At 36.0% G+C, this 23,491-nt stretch overlaps 1 protein-coding gene across 6 annotated transcripts in view; it reads right to left on the reverse strand.

Annotated features, from left to right (window-relative positions):
* The window catches only part of PDE1A (phosphodiesterase 1A), a 144,967-nt gene that overhangs the window by 31,795 nt on the left and 89,681 nt on the right, over positions 1-23,491 (reverse strand). For all 6 annotated transcript variants that reach the window (XM_077785108.2, XM_021531325.4, XM_021531322.4 and 3 more), the window contains 6 exons: positions 21,910-22,023; positions 11,066-11,248; positions 10,548-10,614; positions 9,516-9,632; positions 7,550-7,690; positions 2,480-2,580 (listed from right to left, as the gene is read on the reverse strand). In XM_077785108.2, the coding sequence (XP_077641234.1) occupies positions 2,480-2,580; positions 7,550-7,690; positions 9,516-9,632; positions 10,548-10,614; positions 11,066-11,248; positions 21,910-22,023 (723 nt within the window). The remainder of the gene's footprint in view (positions 1-2,479; positions 2,581-7,549; positions 7,691-9,515; positions 9,633-10,547; positions 10,615-11,065; positions 11,249-21,909; positions 22,024-23,491) is intronic.

A 23,491-nucleotide genomic window follows, 5' to 3' on the forward strand; every position in this document is an offset into this window, starting at 1 on the left:
AAAGGTGTTCTATGTGTTCTCTATGAGAAATATTGACTATATGTACATACATAGAGAAAGATATAGCAATGTTTATTTGTTCCTACTGTATGAATTACTGATAAATCTCCCATCTTAATTGCATTAAAAATTATCATTATACCATTGTATACACTGTTTGTGGGAAAGTCATATTTTAAAATGTGTGATGTTTTATTGATATGACCTAACTGGCAAAAACTCGGGAGATTAGAGCTTCTTGACTGCAGATAGGCTCACAGAGCATCAGAAATGCTCTAATTAGGCTACAAGAGTACACGTACACAATACCATCATTTAAAATGCAATGTGTTCACCAACAGTGGGGCTGCACACATAACATGGGTATTAGAAGATACTCTCCCTGCTCTGAGAGATGTGCTTTGGCCTACACTACTCGTTATCAGAAGATGCTGGAAATAATAAGGTATTAAAAAGTTTCCATTTTGTATGTTTTATACAGCCGCCATCTTTTCTCAGAAAAACAAAGAAACCTTGACCACATCACAGTGGGATGGCAGAGATGCTAAGCTGCAATTTGGAAGCCCTCAGTTGCTTCCTAAAGACAGACTCATACCATAATGTGAGCACATTTAACATATCCCTTCCTTCATGATCAAAGACTAATGCACAATTCCAAAATTACACTGAGACATTCACAAGTTTTTATGTGGTGTGGATTTATCATACTTAGCTTCAAACATCATTAATTCTTGAGGAATTTGTTCCCCTGAGACTTGATCTGACTTGCTAGACAATCAATCTCAGAAGTCACCTCTCTGCTGCAATTCTGTTCTGATAAAACTACTCCAGAATATTTCAATTTGGTCCAGCAACAAGTCTGTACTAGAAGAAAGGTGTGTTGATTTAGCAATGCAGCTTACTCTGATATTAATAAGCTAAATTCAACCTCTTGTTCTGTTGAGCAACAGTATATATTGCCATGTATGGTACCAAGGAATCTAAATTACTAAAATAGGATTGGAAATGTTATTTAGAGGAAACAAACCATAGCAAGCCTAAATAATCAATATGTTTACATCCATAATCTAACTAAAATCATGGGAAAATCTGTGTTATGCCAATCACATATGTTTATGAAGCACACTTAAATCAACATAACTACTTATGACTGCGTTTAAGCAGCGCTAAGATTTGCTGCGATTTTGGCAGCCATTCCATCCATTTTCCTCAGGCAAAAGATGCTTGGAATCACAGTCTGGGATGCCACATCAGGGCCAAGTTATACAAGGAGAGAAGAATGAGCTATATCACATAACAAATACCTGTTTGCAAGTATGACTGAGTAAAATTCAAAGGCTATCAGCTTAATTAGTTTTCCACTCTTGCAGTATTTCATAGCAAAATATTAAGGACAAAAATAGAAAATTAATATAAACTTGGAACTACAAACTGAAGTTTATTTTTAGACAGACTGTGCTGAAGGAGAAAAGAATTGTGTCCTTATTTCGGCTGCAAATCTAGCATTTATCATAATTGAAAGCCACATCTTGGAGAAAAACTGTGTTATATATTTCATTTAAATGCTATCACTGGACAATTGATCCATATAAGTGAGTGTGAGGATGTTTGTGTCCAAAGAAATAAATTTCTGACATGGAGCTGTTTTGTTAGAATATGCCACTGCCATGCTGATTTTTTTTTAAAGAGTAGCTAAAGCAAACTCCTCAACTGAGGATACTAAAAACAATGTATAGCTCAGTGATAGAGAAAAATAAGATGGTTTTTACTAGGTTAAGTATCAGATGTACCATTTTTCACTCAGGAATGGATTGGTCAGGGATTTTCCTTTGATAAGATGAAAATATTTTAAGGGAGAGAGCTACATGCTGTTGTACAGGACCAGCAGCTAGAATGACATGCTGCACCTGTAGGAGACCACAGCTAGCCTAAATTTCAAGCTGGATTCATTTTTAGATTTCTTTTTCATATCTATTGCTGCTGCTTTCAAAACATGCTAGGAGATGGCTCATGGTAGGTATTTCTAAAGCTGTACTTGAAAGTTTCCCCTTCTGTTTAATACACATAGTGAAACAAATGTAAGCACATTGCTGTAAGGGATAAGGCATTTTTATGAGGATACAGTAGAAGAAGTTTTTTGAGTCAGTAGTATCAGAAATTTAGTGAACAAATTTCACTAATTTTAGGGGGTTTCAAGCGCATGTTATGAATGTTCTGAATCTTTTCAAATTTCCTCTTGACATATCCGCTACAAAATGGAATTATTTCAGACAGTATGGAGCTATCTTATTGCTTTTCCATAGTTTTTGACCATGTGACTGATCCCATTAACTGAACCAAAGTTGATGAAGCAATTTGTAAAACCAGGACTGACCTGGCTGCTTCCTGGCTTTATTAGTAAGAGCTATGAAACAGTTCAGCAGTGACCAGAATGAACTGCAAACTCCAGATATGACTCTTAGGAGACCACATCACTTACCTTGTCTGAATATGAAAATTGTTTGTGGTCCCAGTATGTTCATAGTCATGGACGGCAGCTGCAAAGATCATTGCTAAAATTTCCAGTTCTGTGAGCCAGTGCTGATAAATGAAAAACAAATCATAGTCACACTTTCAATAATAGCCTAACTCAGATTAAATCCTACAGTACAGACTATGTTTCGCATTACCTTCAACTTAAATAAACTTTCCTCTCACTCCAGATAACCATATATCCATAACACTTCAGTACTGTACGATAAAAGAAGTCTTTGTACTTATGATTTCTCTGAGACCAAGTTAACATACTTATGGTCACTAGCAAAGTAAATATTGGCAGCCAAAAATGTAAGAAGTTATCAAAATAATCACATAGTTCACTTTTCAAGTCCTTTGAGTATCTACTCTGTTAGTTCACACATGGCATTTGCCAAATTACAGTATATTAATAAAAAAAAACCTTATATGAAGTTTAGGTTATAATTTGTCTTTTAGTAAACTATATATACAGTTAATTATAAATTGAAGGGTCAAAATTAGCATTATCTATATTTTAGCAGTGTACATGGCACTAAAATTAGGCCCATGGGAGATTTTTCTGTTCTAAATTTTATCGTACTTCGTACTGATGAAAAAAAATAAATTTAAAAAAGTACAGAAGGCTAGCATACAGTTACACAGAACAAAAGGTAATGTAGGTCATGTATACAAAATAATGCGGACCCTGGAGTTTGAGCCCTTTTATAACTCTTGCTAAATGAGGCTCTTCTGTATTGCACAGTTAGGAAAATAACCTCCTGTTATCTTCTTTCAAGTTTTATTTCTTGAATGACAAGAAGTCCTTGAGGAGAAAACTTACTCCATCTAAAGATGGGGGCAGAAAAATCATATGATAATTAACCCCCACAGTCATAGGACTGATTAAGTCAAATGCTAGTCAAGCATTTCCACACATATTTCAGCTGGTTTTGGTGTACAAGTAAGCTTCTGTACAAAAGGAGGAAAGAATGATCTCAACTTCATGCACCCGAATGTGCACATATGAATGTGCATATGTGTGTATGAATGGATATGAAATGCATAAGTTGTGAAATGTAGTAAAAGTTGCCTTCTTCTTCTTTTAACAAAGAAGAAAGGAAAGAGTCAAGATTCATTAGCCACGTGAGAATAACTAAATAGGTCATTCAGTGACACAATAGGGCTGCTGAGAAACAAGTACTGGCTGTTGGTGAGGCAGTATAGGATTAGAAAGGTCACAGACACAGGAATGAGAATGTACTGTAAGCAGTTCTAAAAATGGAAACAATGACCTTCACCATATTGTGTGTCACAAGAAACCAGGCCATGACCAGTCCTGGCTCTCACAATGTTTTTAACATACCAAACAGAAAAGAAACACAGAAAGTGTAACGAAAGCTAAACATAAATTTTTCTTTAAGATGCCTTTTCAAAGGTCGGCTTTTGTAGCAAATAAAGTCATTGCTAGACAATGCATTCATAAGCAGAAGAACATTCCTCACAGACACTATCTATGGCTACACAGAGACTTCATACAGTAATAGAGAAGAGCAAGTACTCTACACACACTAGTATAGTCAAAATTGAGATCAGTAATCAAATCAGAGAACTACTTTAGCTAAAGGATTTCTAAGGAAGTAGAAAAATACTCTTACAGAGGCAGTTAATAAGTGTGTTATAAAAGGAAGAGGGGAAAACAAGTATCTGGGGTCTGCAAGGCTGAGAAGAGCTGAAACATGCTTCCCTCTTGAAAGATACTATGTCTTGTGGGTGTCATAGATAATATAAATTATGTCTTCTATGGAAGTATTATGTATTGCTGATATGTAAATAGATACATTTCAACTTATGAGTTCTGTTTGAATTTTTTTTTTACAGTGATAGGTTAAAAACTGAGTAAGAAATGGAGTCTCAATGCACTTATTGGCAGTAAAGACATTTTTTCCTCTACTTTGAGCAATACAGGTACGTGGGAAGAGAAAAGGGATGGTGGGAAGATGATCGATGACTCAAAAGTTCTTTACAAGATGTATTCCCTGGGACTTGGATTCTTAAACCTTTATAAAGATGAGAACTTCATAAACGCAAGCTTGAGTTATACATTTCAGTTGCATCATCTGGGATTTAGTCTCTTGGGAAGGTTAATAGACTGTCTGCCATCTGTGATATTTAACATTGATCTGAGGTGGCTAGATCTTCTTTCTTAAGACAGACAGCAACTTTTGAAAAATATAATGATTATTTTATTTCTTTAACAGCAGCTCTGAATATGTCCTACTGTTCACCAGAATCTCTCTAGGGGATTGTGGAGAGGCATAAGCTCTGATTAGCCAATTTTTTTTGACAAATGTGGAAATACTACTGTTTTCTAGATTCCTATAAAAGGTACAAAACATATGGCCTCAACAACAGGAATCATGCAAAAGATTTCCTAAACCCCAGCTTTTGGAAATCTTTCCTTCAATATGTTTCAGAAATAAACAAGGAAACTAGCAACTCTGCAAGACTTGGAGTTAGTACCAAGTCCTTAAGAGAAAATGAAAGCAGAAAAACCTCAAATTGCAAACCAATCTGGAAAAAATAAAAACACAAACAAAAAAAATCACAGGAATTTGATCTAAATTGTATCATATTTACTCTAATCCAGGTATTAGAAATAGAGCAGAGTTTTATAAAAGGATTACAGTGAACATGTCAGTAAACTGTTGGCTTGAGAAGCAAACTCTAAATTGTTATTGAGTAGGGTACTGGAGCGTTAACCAGGCAACAGGAAAAAAAATCCATCAAGTTAAATAGAACATTTTTATGATACTGATGCTTTCTCAAATTGCAAGTGACATTTGGGAGAGAAATACTTTGCAAGCTGCAGAATCACTAGGCCCTCTTTCAAACACTGATTTCCATAAATGTTCCTTCTGCTGGCAAGTACATCTGTTTGGAGGCACTCTTGACTAAGTGGTGTCCTAGTTAGATTTCTTTCCAAGAACTTTCCAGTATCATAGCACCACAGAATCATAGAATGCCTAATGAATTAAACCTGGACTAATTTAGCAGAAATGTTCTGTAGCAGTTTTCCAAGATTAATGAGATTTTGCAACAGTAAAGTCTAAACTTTTTTAGACTTGATTTGGACACATGATTAAGGCAGTTAGAAGGTTAATATGCTAATACTGTAATACTCATGCTGGAAAGGCCTGTCTCACACTCATGTGCACGCAGTGAAATATCAGATATTCAAATACAAAACAGATTTTTTTATTTAGTGTTCAGAGATACACAAAGTGTCTTTCAAAGTGGTTTAAGCAATGGCTAAATGTCCCAAAATTACTAGTACAGCTCTGGAAGTTGGAACTCAATGGCTAAATGTCCCAAAATTACTAGTACAGCTCTGGAAGTTGGAACTATGTCCTGGCATCACAAGGAAAATCTGAATTTTTTTTTTGTTTTTTTTTTTTTTTTTCTTTTTTTTTTTTTTGTTGGTTTTTTTGTTGTTGTTGTTTGGTTGGTTTTGGTTTTGTGGTTTTTTGTTTTTTTTTTTTTTTTGAAGGGCAGAGGGGCAGATACAATGGGCCAGAGGGATGTTTATAATAAAACAAGAGGATTTTCCTCCTGGCAAGTTCCTGATCCAGGTGTATACTTGCAACAATGACATGGCTCATATCGCTTAACTCTTGCAGTTAATCTAATATCTTCAAGAATTTTCATTCACTAAAATATTATTTTGATAGTTGAATATTATATAAAACAACTTTGGTTTGGACTCCTCTTGGCAAGAGCTGTCTAGCCTCTGCTTCAGTCTGATATGGAAGTGCTTTCTCAAGAAAACTTCTCAATCTAAAAAGGAATCTTGTCTGGTGAAGACTCCAGGCTTCATTTAAGAAGTGGTATTAGAGTTAAAATATGGCTTTAAACACAAGCAACATACTCCCTTCAAACAGTAGAATAAAAACATGCAATGCCTGGGGACTTTTCCTTGCCCACCCTGAAGCCAAGGGCATTTTAAGTGAGAAAAGGCTTAACATAAGTGATTGACTGTCATTTATTGTGCATTTATAGGAGGAAAAAAAATCCAGAGTCAGCTCTAAACCTTTCCTTTCCAAAGTCTTCTGGAATTGTTTCACAGCTCTGCAAACAGAAATCAGACACTATTTCTTCCCAGCTGTTTCATTTGTTGTTTGTTTTTTGGTTCATTGGGTTTTTAAACAACTGTATTCACAGGGAAGACAAATTATCAAAAAGCCATTGACAGCAATTTCCATTTTCTTTCAGTCAGTATTTACTTTTGCCTAGTAAGCTAATAGTGAGGAGAATTCCACTGCTGATATTAAATTTAAGATCAATTTTAAGACATGAAAATGCTTCCACAGATTAATTTCAGTTCCCAAATAATTAATTTAAAATATCGTGCTCTTTCAAGGCAAATGCAATAGCCTGCCTACTATAGGCAGATAGAGTATGCAAGAGCACTGCTAAAGAAGGTTAAAAACTGAAAGAAAGAGCAGTTTCAGAGTTTAATGCAGGGCTGGATGGGGCCTTGAGCAGCCTGGTCTAGAGGAAGGTGTCCTTGCCTATGGCAGGATGGCTGGAACTGAGTTGTTTTTGAAGTCCCTTCCAACCCAAGCCACTCCATGATGATATAATTCTAAGCCTGCACTGATTCAGTACATCTTTCAACAGCCAGGACCTCTGCAGATACGAAAGCTTCCTTGCCTGATCACACCTCCCATACTGTGATGTGAAAGTAAAAAATTCTCACCTGCCCACTCCTGCAAATCTATCTCATTAAATATGATATAAAATACCTAAATCCAGGCGATAAAAAGCAAAAAGAATTTAAGGATTATTTTTTTTCTTCCTCTTTCCCTCTGCATTGAGAGAAGTTCAGCCTGTAAGAACTCTTAAAATGAAATAAAGTTCACAGCCTGAACAGTAGTTCTTGAATCTCTCTGCAAAATTTGCAACTGAGCTTTTTCCGTTAGAAAAGAAACATGTACACATTTATTCTAAACAGCAGAGTCTGAGAAAAGAAATTGAATTTCACAATACTTCTTACCATGATGCCAGTGTGAATCATTATGTAATGCACAGTTTGAGTAACATCAGCTGCATGGACCAAATTGTGATAGGGATTCTTGTATTTGCTGTAACCAACTTCAAGAGCTTCAGCAAAAGAAATAAGATTTGGAACAGGGATCTATAGACAAGAAAACAGTAAAATAATTGGTTCTTTTCCTGCAACAGCTGCGAAGTCAAGCACGCAATAAATGAATCACAAATAATATACCATGGCATCTAGTGGGCAAACAATAAAAGAAAATTTAAAATGCAAAGGTCTGGTATCATACATACACCAGTGAGTCTCACACAATTTCTGTAGATGTTGTATCTCTCTACATACACCATGTACAAGACACTGCAGACCTATCAACCAAATGGTTTTCAAGGCATGTCTGTCTGCACCAGGGTTGCAGAGGTTGCATGTATAACACAGGCATGAGAGATAGGATTATCTTCTTTTCTTCACCACTTTTTACCTTACTTGAGACAAGATTTGCTTTAATGTCATAGTACAACTTTCTTTCCTCCAGACAACGTGTGAAGTACAGGTACTATCTTGTCCCACTTATTTTTGCATTGTGCTGGTTTTGGCAGGGACAGAGTTAATTTCCTTCATAGTAGCTGGTATGGCTCAACATTTTGGATTTGAGCTGTAAACAGAGCTGATAACCGCAGGATGTGTTAGTTACTGCTGATCAGCAACTGCACAGAGTCAAGGCCTTTTCTGCTCCCCATCCCACCCACCAGCGGGCAGCCTGGGGTGCACAAGAAGGTGGGAAGGGACACAGCTGGGACAGCTGGCCCTGCTGACCCCGGGGATGCTGCTCCACACGGCCTCATGGGCAGCAGCCCCAGGCTGGGGGAGCCTGGCTGGGCACTGCTGCCTGGGGACTGCCTGGGCAGCGCTCAGCTGCTGCTGCTGCCCAGCAACTGCTTCATTGGCAGCCTTTCTTCTCGGGGTTGATTTCCCTCTTAAATATTAATTTTCTATATTATTATCACCATCATTATTAAACTGTACATATTGCAACCCACAAGTTTTCTCACTTTTACGCCTCCAATTGTTTCCCCCATCCTTCTGGGGAGAGGAGTGAGCGAGTGGCAGTGTGGTGCTTATTTGCTGCCTAGGGATAAACCACTTCACCCATTTCATGAAATTGCATATCCCTTAATAATTTCTTATTTATTTAAAAATTCTGCAACATAAATAATGGGACTGAGAATGGGCTTAAACCCACTCTACCAGTAGCATGGTGTACTTCATGTCTCTTTTATAATGGTGGTCCTGTTGTGGTTCTGACTTCAAGCAAATAAAGCCTGTTGGAAAAAGTTAAAATATTCAAGAAACTTCAGGATAAGCCAGCCTCTTCAAAAGAACACAGAGTTTTTGCAGCAAAGAGATTTTGAAACTATAAAAAAACCTTTCATTTGGTACTGTAACAATAAATTTATCATTTTGAATTATTTTTTTATCTCAGCCTTTCAAAGCTGGCTACAAGGACTCCATATTGTATTGAAAAATCCCTACACCTTGGAAAAGCAATTTTTCTCTTTATATATCCCCCCCTGGGATCAATACAGCATAATCCAGACAATGAAAAAAGTATTTAGGACTAACTACAGTTTTTTGCCTTTTTAGTAATTTTTGATCTATAAGGGTGGGACACTGGTTTAGACTTGCTGAGTTAATAGTCTATATACATAATCTATTTATGTAATACAAATGACATGACAAAGGTCTACCTAGCTTTCCATTTTTTGGGTTGCAGAAAACTTTGCATGTTCTGGGTGAATTTCAGTTTGGCAGAACTATTGGCATTTTACAATATTTCATTTGCCATATTCTTTGAAATTCTACACTGCATTGTACAATAAAAAGCATTTCAATTCTGCTTTTCTTGTACTTTACACTTGACACGTATTTTTGCATACATCTTTTTTATTTGTGGTTAGTTCCTGACCTTGAAACGGCTCAAAAGGTCATATCGGGTTAGCAGCTCATACATCATAAATTTCAGACTGTGCTCTCCACTTGCTTCATTAAGGGCAAATACGTCAAAAGACCACTTATCAACATCCTGTAGACAAGGGAAAAGGAAAACAACAAAAAACAAAAAATCATTAAATTTCCATCCATTTGGCTAGTATCTAGAGGGAAGAGGGAGAGTTTGGTGCTTTTATTATCCAAATCTTTCAAATTCCTAATGTAGATAACACATTAATGACAATATTAATGATGAAAACAATTAAACAATGGTCTCAGTTATGAATAAAATACTCGAAACATGACTGAGGCCACTTTGCATGCCAAATCAAAGGTCATAAACTTCCAAGTTTAACTTTCTCAGTACAAATTGTCTATACAACCTCATGGAGCTACTCTGAATAACACCCTTCAAATATGCAAAGTCATTAACACTGATGTCATTAAACATAAAGCAATTTGAGAAAAATACAATTGTTTGGCTTTCAGGGGAAAAGTAGAGGTACTTAATTCTCAAGAAATACTAGTTTGTAATTCCATTCATAGACATAGGAACTCAGCTTACTATAAAAGATCATCTTTTGGCTGAACTAAAGTAATACTTTAAATATACAGCAAATACTGTACTTGTTCCATAAGCTTCAGTTTCTTTTGTTAGCTCTATCCCAATACTATCTTCTTTTCTCTCCTAAAAAGGAAGCAAATGCTGCTGTCCGAGATGCTGATTACAATACCACTGGGAGCTGATAAAACTGTCTCACATTTCTATAAGAACTTCTATACAAATTTCATTCTATTACTCTCATAGGATCTAAATTAAATCAGAATTAATCAGAATCATATGTTATTTTTGAATTTTTAACTATTAGTTTCTCTGTACTTTGTGCTCAGTTCTGTAGTAATAACTATGGCTAGGGTATGTTCAGTAGAAAAATATTCATTTGACCCTAAAACCACTAAAAGTAAGTGCAAATACATTCAATTTTCACAATAATTAAGCTTCTTTTACCTTAAATGTAACTATCACTTCTGCTGGATAAGCTAAACCAACCATGCTTGAAGTTTTTCGGTACATCCTAAAAGAACAAATAAAATATTAAGAAATAGAACTTCTTTAAAAACATACTGGAACACTTTATCCTTTTTTATTTTTACTTTCAGAGTTTCTGAAATAACATGAATCTATTTAAGGGTCTGACCCCAAAGATTTATGTAATCTTTTATGAAATTATGAGACAAACCTCTTTGCAAGTACATTACCCTTTAATATTAGAACAGTCTTTGGTACAATTTAGTGTAGAAGTTACAAAGACATTGAGTCCATCCCCAGAATTTTCCAAGGCTTAGGAAATTTTACAAATTTAGAGGTTTCATCTGGACTTCTGTATAAAAAAATGGAGTATCTGCAGAAAATTAAGCATAAATTCTGGCTCAAAGATTTGCCTCAGGTTCATCCCACCATTTAAAGGATGGCAGACACTGTGATTAAATGCAGTGCTTGCTGTAACAAGAAAACAAAGCTCTCACCTTTCTACAAAAATCCCAGCTTGTACAGCGTGCACAATGCTTCTGAATTTGGGCTTTTCCTCAGGTCTCCTCTTCACTATTCCCATTTCTCTTGTGAATGTAGAAGCTAACCAGTCCCGCACTTCCAGCGGGACCGAATCCGACTGGATGTCAGAGAGTTCATCTTCAGTGTCCAAAAGTTTCCTACAAAATATTAGTACAAGGTAACGTAACCAACAAGACCTCAGACCTAACAAGAAGAGTACTCACAGGTGAACAGCAAAAAAAACTTGATTTAAGAGGAGCTGAGGCTGACTGTAGGACCAAGCCAGCACATCACTAAATGTCTTCTCTGGCAGATGGACTGAGACCAGGGCTCCTCCGTGCACAGCAGATATCATCTCTCTCTTCCACTGCTCATGTTCCAGAAGGTACAAGACAATAAAATGCAACTTTTTCAACTGAAGACAAGAAAAGATGGTTCTAGTAAGTCGTCAGAGCAGTGGTGGGTTGAAGTGCAACCAATGAGCTGTAAAATCCCAAGAAGACCTCTAAAACAAGAACTGACAGAATTGTCAGCAGGGTTGCTGCTATAAGCAAAAGCACCAGTGGTCTATTGATCTGGCCTCAAACAATACAATTGTTTTGATACTTACATGCAAAAGTAAATTATGCTACATAGCAACAATGGGGTGCATGCATGTCAGTGAACACCCTGTACACATGCTCATCCTGCTACTGCAGCACAATAAAAGCATTAAAGAGAATGAATTCCTTTATTGAAAAGAATTAATTCCTTCTATGTAGAGATCTGTATTCCTATTGAAGGCAGGATAACAATGTCATAGCAGTAAAGATATTCTACAAGATTGGATTGCAAGTCAGCTTTCACATTTGTTAGCAGTTCAAAAAGCTAGAAAAGTTATATATAACACTTGCAAAATAGAAGTACTAAAAAGAAACTTCAACAAAAGTGAATTAGAGGTCATCAGTTTATTTAGAAGAAACATTTAACTAAATTCTCTCTTTAAACAGACTCAACACTTCCATTCCACTCTTCTATAAATCTTTTTCCTGCAGTTATTTGCCCTTATCACTCAGAGTGCTGGAGTTTCCAGGAAACAAATCCCTTATTTAGTCTGATATAAATTTTGCCTTTGAATGAAGGGAAAATTGTTATGCAAGAAACCCCAGAGTTAGGGTCACCTGAATATATGCAAAGCATGCCACCCTTTTGAAATATTTTCTTGCCAGTGGTACCAATTGAAATGCAGGTATTATTTGATTACATAAGTCTATTTCTCTAGTGCTGCCTTTCTGAAACATGGATGAGTAAAGAAAGCCTGTGTGGTATAGTTCAAAAGAATCTCCACATAAATCTAATGCTATCTGAGGGATTATAGTAATAGGAAGCATGTCAGAAGAATCATATAAATTATTGGTGAACATGGCATATTTATGCTCAATTTCAGCAGCCCATGTGGAAAACAGCATATTTTGTGAGATTCTTCAACTGGGGCTTAAAAAATATAAAATTCTTAATTTATAAATTAAATTATAAACCCTTCATTCTTCCCAAGTTTACTGAAAGAACAGTAGAAAAATTCCTATTTTTTGGAGGCATAGAATTATCACACTAGGAAGGCTCTTTAACATGGAGTACAAGAAGAGCAGAATGAGCAAGAATTATGAAATTTTCTGACAGTGGGACAACAGCCAAAAGTCAGAAACTTAATTTGGAAGAGCAGGACTTGTGTAGATTTGAGCAAATTATCTTGTAAAGCTGAACCAAGGCTGAGACGAACCAAAGGTCAAGGGCTACAAATTTGCTTTCTTGCCTAAACTAAAATGTATGTTATAGTTCACTTAAATCCATACTAGTCTAACATTGTCATTGAATATTCCTGGATAAATCAGTACATTTATATTTCTGAGGAATATTTGACATTTGATATGTTTTTAGTATAACAAGGAAAAAACTTATGAGCCCTAAAATATATTTTTGTAACTATTCCAACTTTTATTCAAATGAGATGCAAATATTCCTGCAATTAGAGGGCCATGGGCATTAGGCTACCTCAGAGCTTGCAACCAGGATATTCCACACCACCTGTGCAGCAGGAAGCAGGGTTCTACACCAGTTTGCTGTGATCAGATGCAGATCTAAATCTGGGATCAAGCTCTGAGCTCTGCGGATATGAGCCACTGGAGTACAAATTAAGACTAGCAAGACACACTGCAGTCTCTCTAATCTTTTTAACCATTCATTTGTAAAGCAGGAGGACTATTCAGTCTGTAAATGACAGCAAGCAGGAGTTACTGCATGAAGAGGGAACAGAGAAAGTAGTATTTGAAATAAGTGTTAATTTATCTGTAATTTTCATGAGGCCACTGCTCTCTGATGAGAGATAGCTGAACAATTTGTAGGGAGGAGAGAGCTTCAGTGACTCTGCTTCTAACTTAAATATCTAGAAAAGAAAGGGCAACACAGAATTTGTAAGCACAAAATCTTACAGATCCCTCATCACATAAGGTCAATAACTTCTCAAAAAGGATTAGTTTCTTTCAGGTTCCTAATTGAAACAACATTTAAGGAGAGGAAATAAAGGCTAGTCATTCATCTCACTCTAGCCCGTTCTAGAATTGTATGCCTTTAAAACAAAACAAAAAAAAAAAAGTATGAAGATCAAATAAAATCAAATGACAAGTTCAAAACAAAGGCACACATTCAAACCACTGAACTTCCTATGAAATATTGCAGGGGTTTTTGCAAGATTTGAAATCTAAGTTGTAATTATAAATTTCAAAATGTAATTTGTAAACTGTAATATAAATTTGTGGCATTTCAAAAACATAAACTGCCACACAGGCTCAAAACTGTCATTGGAAAAATTAATGGACACGTGACTATACCTGTCAAACACAAGGCTACAGCCTGCAACTTAGCAAGTATTGGGAATGGAGTGACCACAAGGCCCAGAGCCTCATCCTCCAAATCAACCAACCTGAAGATCAGAGATTGTGGGCATTTTAAAGCTAGGTAGCTGCTCCACAATCAGTCTCAAGTAAAACACTGCTGAGATAAATTTCATTCAACCAGGAGGCATGAACTCAAATATCCCAATTGAATTACATAAATATACCAATAGATGCCAAGGCACACACTTTAATTTTTCTTCCATAAAGCAAAGGAACACCCAAAAATGCTAAAAAAATAAAACAACAAAAAGAGCTCTACCATAATGTGCCACTGAAAATACTTTTTTTTTTTCAACACATAATCAGAATTTCAGGGTTACATACACTTATTTTGCTCATATATCATCAGCCTGTTAAGTAGATGCAATACGAGGAAGAGATATGCGTGGGAAGGAGAGGGGGAGGCTTGGGTTATTTAATTCTATTCATTCCACGAGTAGAACTTTCATTGACAGTTGTGGGAATAAGTAAGACATGGCCCTTGGCATTTCAGCTTAGCAATCAATTAATGCTGCAGTCATAGTAACTAATAACCTGATCTTCTTGTCGCAGTACTGTGTTTTTTGCCAAGAATAATTTTTCAAAATTCAAGTAGTGATAATTTCTAGCTCTCTTCATTTAATCAGAATTTTAAATATAGTAATGCACTAGTCAGAAGTGTATTTCTTTTCCCTTAGGAATATATCAGATGTACTATGGAGGAGAAGAAAGAAAAGAAAATGAAAAAAATTAAAATTAGATAATGGCTATGGGGAAAAAAATTCCATCTTTGTTGATCAATCATGCTGCCTTACAGAGGTAGTGGAAGATTTCCAGAGAAGAGGTTAAGAAGGTGGTACTAGCTCTTTGCCAATTAGTGAATTAGTCAAGCCTTTAAGAGTGAATTAAAGTCCTCACCTGGGTCTAGAACGCAGAAGAATTTACAGTCTAAATAGTCAGCTTACATTTAATCAATTATTTAGTTCTATTATCTCCCTACCTTCCTGAATAAGCATGAATCAATATATTCAATCAATATTTCCATCCTCTATAGTCCATTACAACTTCCACTTACATTCACTAAAAGGCTCTCTTGACTCCCAAAAAGGATAAACAAACTGCAAAAATGAATGAGGAGCATTTTTGGTACATAAAGATCTTTCCAAAGGAAATCATGGTTTTACTAACATATTGTACTCATAAAATTAGCACATTCTTAGAAAAATTGTCCACATATGAAGAATTACCGATTAAAATAAACAGAAAATAATTTTGAATAAATGCAGGAATTACAACAGAAGAGAAGCAATATAGGAAGGACCACTGTTACTGAAATTTTCACTTGTTGGTATGTACTGCCTACTCAGAAATGCAGAGGTATATACCAAAGGCCAACAACAATATTAAGGTTTGGCTCAGGATGCTCATGATTAAAAAATACCATTTTTCAGAGTGCAGATGTGAGCCAGTGTCTTTTCTCTTTCCTTTCCTTTCACTTTGATATAGCTATGGGAGTTCTATAGGGCAAGGACTAATTCAGGGCATGATTTGAAGATGAAGTACCAGCAAAAACTTTGAAACAGAAAAATTCGATAACTTCGGAAAAGGGATGCTGGCCATTTTTTAAATACCCTAACTGAACTGAGAAGCTTAGTCAGAATTTAGTAGATTTTCAGTTATTTTAAGTGCTTTTTTTTTTAATATACAACTTGAATGATCTTGTAAACTTTCTTCTCAGAAAGAAAAAAAAAAACAACAAAAAAAAACCACAAAAAAAGCTCCAAAAGCAAACCAGCTTAGTACAAAAGGTTTCAAAGGCTTATTTTAAGCTTTTATAAGGGTGGAACATACTGAATTAATCTCAACACAATAAGCTTTTGCAAAAGTATCAATTGTAGATTCCCTTAGTGGATAAACTGAATGATTTACTTCAAATGGTACATTTCTTTGTACAGGCAAAATACATTTAACCATGGGTTGGCTGTGAAGGACAGCAATACACGCTCGGCAAACTTGACTGAATATTCAAGATTAAAATTTAACTTCATGCTTAAATAATTGCCTCTTTAAATATCTCCCCAGCTAGGCCAGATGAGAGAGGAATCACAGACCATATTTTCGATCTGGTAAATAATTACCAAATAGAGCAGCCAATTCCACCTGTTCTATCCTTGGCAGGTTATGTTCTTTAATATTCATAGATTTTTCCCAAAAAGGTAATTTTCAGAAGAAATATGTTCAAAATAAATTACATCATTGACTGAATGCCCTACTGTTCTGTGAACAAATCATTCACCTTCATGTATAAATGAGCAAATTAATCTGTCTTTTCAGATTGAAAGATTGAGGATAAATGTTTTTAATAGCTTTTAAAAATATGTACACCTCTTTGATGTAAGAAAATTTAAGTTTCTCAACCTTGCACTATCAAAGGCATTTTGCTGGTGTGACCATCTCTGCTGGTATCCCTGAATAGCTATTGGTGTCTGAATTGGCACAATTCCTTCCATAACCAGAGCCTTACAGCCAGTGAAACCCTGTGACTCACAGGCAGCTCCATCTGGTGTGCTACAGGTGAGAACACAGTGGTCCTGCAATGTCAAGGAACAGTTTCCTGCTGTGAGATGCTCAGCAGCAACTTTTGGAGTGCTAGATCAGAGCCTTACAATGCTGACATTAAAATACAGCTTGTGAGAATTCTATATTATAGAAAACATCAAAGGTGTGTCCTTCACTGACTTTGGCTCTTATTTAAAACAGGAAGCTCCTAAACATATATTGACAGCTGGAAGTGTGTGAAAGAAAGCACAGATTTACCAAGTATCATCCCAGTTTATTATTTTTTGAGTTATTAAGTCCTAGCCCAAGATATAGCAGCTGCCACAGACCTGAGTTCTGTTGCAGCACTGAAAAACTTGAAAATACAAGGGAGCAGCCTTCTCCAGCTTGCAAACTGTGTGCTGAAAGCTGCCCAAGGACAAGCTATACTGACCATTCTTCACCTCAAAATCTCCAGGAAACAGGAGAGTTTCGTTTAGTTGTTGGGTGTTGCTAAGCTCCATTCCCACTTCCACAACACAGAGCTCTGGGAGCACCAGGATCCAGTTGAGCATTTGGTTCCTTTCTGCTTCCTTGGACCCCACAGGCAAAGATACACATGCACATCTTCCTGTCATGGATATTTCTGTGGTGTAAAGGGTATTTCTCTATTGAAGGGTACCACAGACTTTTGGTGAGACAAAATAACAAAACTCTTTGTCTTGCAATTTAAACGTATTTTCTTTTTGCCCAAAATTTGAGGATGTGTTTGTCCCTGTCTAAGTTCCAAAACCACAGAAATATTTGGAGCGTTGCTGGAGTAATACACTGGAAATTCAGCTTAGTCCAAGGTGTTTATTACAGCAGCAGTCACAAAGCCCAGGTTAAATTATCTCCTTTTTAGCTAACACTATTCACATCACAGTATGTACTTTTTTTCCTAAATAAGAGCTTTTTATCAAGAACTGTGTCTGCCATAGTAGTGTCATTGAAACATTACTTCTTGACCTCTCAGGCGAATATATATTGCTATAATGTCACCCTTAATGATGTTACTTTTTTCTTCATGAACCTGTATTTGTTATTATGACCTGTTGAATCAAAGATGCTAAAAAATCCTGCCAGCTATATAATACAGAGCTATCTCATGCATTACAGAAATGCAGTCTTTTCTAAGTCAAAAGTTCTCAAGTAGTTAAAGCCTTATTAAAAGGGCATTATACAGTCTGAAACAAACATAAACTACAGGGAACTGCATGAACAATATGGAACTGCAACTACACAGATAAATATCCTCCTGAAATCAAGTGTATTTTCTAACATACTAAGGCATATGAAAATAAAACATAATTGGAATAACCTATCCTGATTTTATGCAGAACAGCATAAAAGTAGTCTCCACAATAAGGATTTATTATTATTACTATTATTATTATTATTTAGCTTTGGAATACATTTTTTTCCTTTCATCTTGCAATTATTATCTAGATTTTATTTGACTTATTTTCTTTTCAGTTATCATGAATGAAGAGCTGCATTTACAAGGAATGGAACAGCTGTCATGACTGAATTATCAGGCTGTATTTATTTCCTGTTTGACTCTAAATATCCTTCTTCCATTGCCTTGAGCCAAATGGCAGGTATTAATGAAGAAAATGCTGCAAGATTTGTCAGAATTATTTATAATATTGATTAAGTTTGAACTTCTTCCACAGAGCAAATCTGCTGAGGGGCTGGAACTGTGAGAGTCTCCTGGTTATTTTCAGCTGATGATGAACCTCAGCTTCAGTCACCAGAGTGTTTGATCTCTTTTGAGAATTTGGTACAGCAATGACAGATGCAGCAGTTGGAAAAGGATCTTGTTAAACAAGCTAATTGAGTGACTTGGGGCCACAGATGATGGAGCTCATAGGAAAGCAGCACTTACTTAATGCCTGATGTCTGGGCTTTCCAACTCCCCATCAGCTCAGAACCTTTTATAGAGATATTGACAGTCACTGCCCCAAACCAATTTTTCCTCATTTTGGAAGGTTATCCCTAGTGCCTATCCCTGTTTCAAAGAAGAATACTCTCAGAACTTCATAAATAAAATCTGTTGTGTTGTTTCTCTGCTTTTGCCCTAACCCAGCTCCACAGAGTTTTAGAAAGCTCAAGAATAGAAACTAGTATTGGCAAATAGTTACAAAAAATTCTCAGATAAATGTTATTGTGTAGAGAAACACAGGAGCAGACAAAGGGAAAATCAGAGGACCTGAAAAAAATAGTTAATCCTCTGCCAAATTCTGTGAATTCTACAGCTATTTGCATCTGATTGTTGCACTTTAAATAAAGATTCAATATGCCATCAACATACATGTTTGAATGTCCTTCCATGTGCACACACAACTTTAAAATAAGATACAGGCTTTTCAAGAAACTGAAATGAAGTAACAGCATATGGGGGGGACGGGGGTGGAGGGGAATGGGTATCTTCTACTGGAAGAAATTGGAACTGCTCACTGAAAAAACCCTCAGGCTTATAAAGAGAAAAGAGGTTTTGCCATAATAATGCCAGAGATTTATTTTTTAAGTAGTGGTGGTTTCCTGGAGCTGTGGAACAGACAAGGTTCTTCTGTGATCTTTCGCTACATTACTGACCAAGTTCTGTGAGATATATCATACTTGGATCTCCTTATTGACCTTAGTTCTAACTTTTCTTTTTGCTTTTTTCTTCTCTGTGTCTGTGAAGAATTGCACAGACACAGCAATATGTGAGGGACCACTATCATGAGCATTTCATCATCCTGTTTCATAGCAAATATATCAGAACAGAAAGAGGAGTTAAGAGGATTCAAGTAACAAACTCTCTGCTTATTGCTACTCCTGTCTATAGAGATATTTAAATGACATTTCCCTCAGGTTGATACTGAGGTCTGCTGCCCAGAAAAGTGGGGAAGAAGAGACCACAAACAGGATGCAATTTTAGATTGCTGGTGGAAGCTGAGGTCTTCGTCTGTTTGGAGACTTCAGCATTGGGGCAGTAAATTCATCAGGACAAAATCCAGGGATCAATGCTGGTCTTAAAACAGAAAGCCATGGGTATTTTCACATGAGGTGCAGACATTGACTGAAAGCAATTCATATGTAAGAAACTTACTGAAGTTATTTGATGTTCAAAATTCCATGTTCAGGCTCAGCAGGAACAGACCCTCTTGCTTATGATCTAAACTATTATTTCCAATCTACCAATGAGTGCAATTAACTCAGTTCCAGACTCCTACAGAAGTAGCTCTGTACAAGACAACCTGTATTCTTTGGTGGGAACAAGGACAAATGCAACCACACAAGCTAACTCAGCCTCCATTTGACTCAGTGATCCACTGCTTTGTTCCTTAAGGACTGGCTTCCCAGGAGCTCTAGAGACCCTCTTTGTGTGCTTACATTTCTGAGTAGACTTAGATTACAGAATAATGGCCATGCTATTTAAAACATAATTATCTTTGCAGCTTGCCATGGAAAAGAGTCTACTATGAAAGTACCAATGGCAACTATGCTGTTTCCCAGCCTCACAATAAATTTACAATTTGCAATTTTTGGTAAATTACAAATTTTACAGATTACCATTTACAATTGTTTTTAATGGGGAATGTTCAAAATTTAAAATAGACCCATACATAACATTGTCCAACTAAAATGTGGAGGGTCAGTCTACATTTCTAAGATAAAATTAACACAAAGAACACTAGGTTAAAAAACTCATCATACTGATTCTGAATTTCATGGGGACTACATAAGTCCAAGGACGAGAAATTAAAACCAAAATCAAATACTGCAAACCAAAAGGAACAATATAGAGGTATAATTGTGAAGTACAAACCACTAAAATTAAAAGAATAAAAATAGAAAATTAGGTTTCATTATAGTCTCACTTTTAACTACTATTTATAGTAGAATTTGATTTATATGTTTACATATATTCTTCATAAATACAGATATAGGTATCGAAAGATATACATAAAATTATGCTTAATGCACATCTATATAAGGAATGCTACAAAATTTTGGTAGGTCCACAAACTCTCAAGTTTCTTTGGTGAACACAAGTATTTAATAAATAAGAGCAAAGCAAGATACCTGTCTCAAGTATTTCCTGACTTAGTATAGTGGAAAGTCAGAATTTTCTGTAAAATACAGGATGCAATAAATAAATGTAATTAAACATCGTTGTGCAGTGAGCTCCAGAAGAAAAAACTTTACTGATACAGTGAAATAGAATTTTTGAAAATAGTCACCATTATGAGGACATAGTGGCCCTAGAATTAAGAAAATAACCAGAGGACTATGAAAATCTTGCCAATCATTATACAATTACATGTGTTTGTTTTCTTTTGGGTATTTTTATTATCTTGCTGTCAAGTCCTATGAGGGCAATTAGCTAATTTAAAGATTTGCTTACAGCAAAAGCAATGCACCTGTTGCTGCCCAGAGCCTATGTATTTTCAGTGGTAGCTGTTTTCTCTGTGCATAAAATGCCTACTATTAGTCTTGATATTCCCACACAAAGCCAGAAAGACTGTATTCCTCATTGTGACACTACTGTTAATTTCTACAGAAGCTGCCTCAGTTTAGAAATTAAGTAAATCTCAATTTATTTTCTTGGTTTTAGCACTACCACTCAGAAAGAGCCATGAATACTACACCCATTTAATGCCAGTGTTTGGGAGGTGTATGGAGGAATAGCCAGTGTTTTTTCTTTGAAGCAGGACTTCAAGAACTGTATCAAACACTGTGTCAGATTTCAAGGGGAGGGCACGCACCATGGAGAGAGAGGTGGTCCATGAATAATTCTCAAATGTAAAACTGAGACATGCACTGCACGCTCCAGTGCTACCGAGGAAGTCTGGGCAGAAAGCTTTCCAAGACCATTCTGCTTAGAAAAAACTTGGAAAGGACATCATGCAGAAAGAAAACCAGCAAATCAGCTAGCTAATTTCAATACAGTCCATATCTTAAAACTCTTTTATGAAGCCAAATACTTAGAACTTCTATTTTATTTGGAATTAACACACATGATTGCCAGTCATACTGCCAACAATAAAAAGAAATTAAGCATCAAACATTATAAAATAAATCACAGCTTTTCATTCCTTTGTGTATTTACTGACCAGCTATTCTGACTCATTTCTGAGAGCATTTCTTTCCAGACAACAGTTACATCTGACCTTTGGAATCTTGCTTGCCTTAACTTTGTCATAAAAGACCCAAGAGCCACAAACGCTTCTGATGTGCACAGACTTTCAGCTCTCGTCAGTGACAATTTCATGCAAAGACCTAATTTCTAAAATACAATTTGCAACATTCTTTCCATTTTGTTTCCCCCTCAGACTTACCTGGTTTCATCAATATAAACTGCCTCCAGCACAGATGCTGCATATTCAATATTCTTTTTTAAGTCCACCACATTAATGTCACCCTTTTCCAGCTGCTTTACCAAGCATCTTAATCTGTGAAAAAAACAAACAAACAAACAAAAAAAACCATCAGTGTGATAATTCTAGCAAATTTAGTGATTTCATTTTCTAATTGAAACATTGGAACAAACAAAACAATGTAGAGCCAAGGACCATCACTCCATCTCTTGTCTTGGTTTAAGAAAATCTAGACTTAGAATGCACTTAACACAGACTGGTTTTATGTTTTGATAGCTTGCTAAATTCATAAGGTGTACTAAAAAATGTCTTATTCATTCCAGAAAGTCAGAGAAGACATTTTAACCATCATCAAAGCAATTTCCTATTGATTTGAAACATAACCATTATGCCTCAGACTCTAATTTAAAAAAAATAATAAAAATTATTTTTGTGTGTTATCTTAGTATATTTTTTCCATTTTTAGGTAGTTAATTATATTTTTATAACCATGGTGTACTGATTTTTCTTCACTTAAATGTCTTTAATTTTTATTTAGGCCTCCAGTATGTTTTTGCTGCAGAATTTGCATTCTTACTAGTGTAAGTTAATATGGAATTCTGTTGTGTCTGTGTTTATAATAAATTCATCTTTATACCAGAGGAAAGGTAGTGCCCATGGCAGTAGAAAAATCCAAATATTCCCAAGTGTGTTTTAAACTTTTAGTTTTGAGGATTTTGTTTTACAGTATAAACATGGGTACGCCCAAAGGGGATTTTGTAATGCATCAACTCATGTCTCGGCAGCAACACTCTTCCACAGATACACTCCTTGAATACTAGATTTTTTCCTAAACTCTGCTGACAAGAACACTTCTGACACTGCTCAATTTAACCATACAGAGTAGATAAAGCACTGGAGTAAAATTAAAACCTTATCAGTAAAAATGCAGAGGTGTGACTAAATGGATGCTTAAAGTATAGGTATTTTCCTTCCTTCTGTGCTCTATCTCTGAGTAGAAATAGTCTGCAGTTTTGTATCATGTAAAATAAAGATTTCTGCAACTAAGGCTATATCATAATTTTTACATAACTTCCATTAAATAATTTTCTTTATGTGCAGGAAAAATTGTGAAATGAGCATTTAGATAAAAAGTGCAGTGAAACTGATTCAGCATTAAAGTAACCACTTTCAGAAAAAGATCATATGTATGACATGCACCAGCATACACAAAATATGCAACTATTACATGAAGAGAAGCCTGAAGGGACACCTCACTGCAGTTACAACTTCCTCATGAGAGGAAGAGGAGGGGCAGGCACTGATCTCTTCCGTGATGACAGGATCAGGACCCAAGGGAATGGCCTGAAGTTGTGTCAGGGGAGGTTTAGGTTGAATATCAGATAAAGATCCTTAAACCAGAGAGTGTTTGGGCACTGGAATGGGAATGGCCCAGGGAAACAGTCCCAGCACCAAGCCTAGTAGAATTCAAGTGTTTGGACAACACTCTCAGGCACATGGCATGACTCTTGGGGATATCCTGTGCAGGGCCATGAGTTGGACT

Source organism: Lonchura striata, chromosome 7, assembly GCF_050655825.1.
Source record: "Lonchura striata isolate lonStrDom1 chromosome 7, ASM5065582v1, whole genome shotgun sequence".
NCBI classification, from domain to species: domain Eukaryota; kingdom Metazoa; phylum Chordata; class Aves; order Passeriformes; family Estrildidae; genus Lonchura; species Lonchura striata.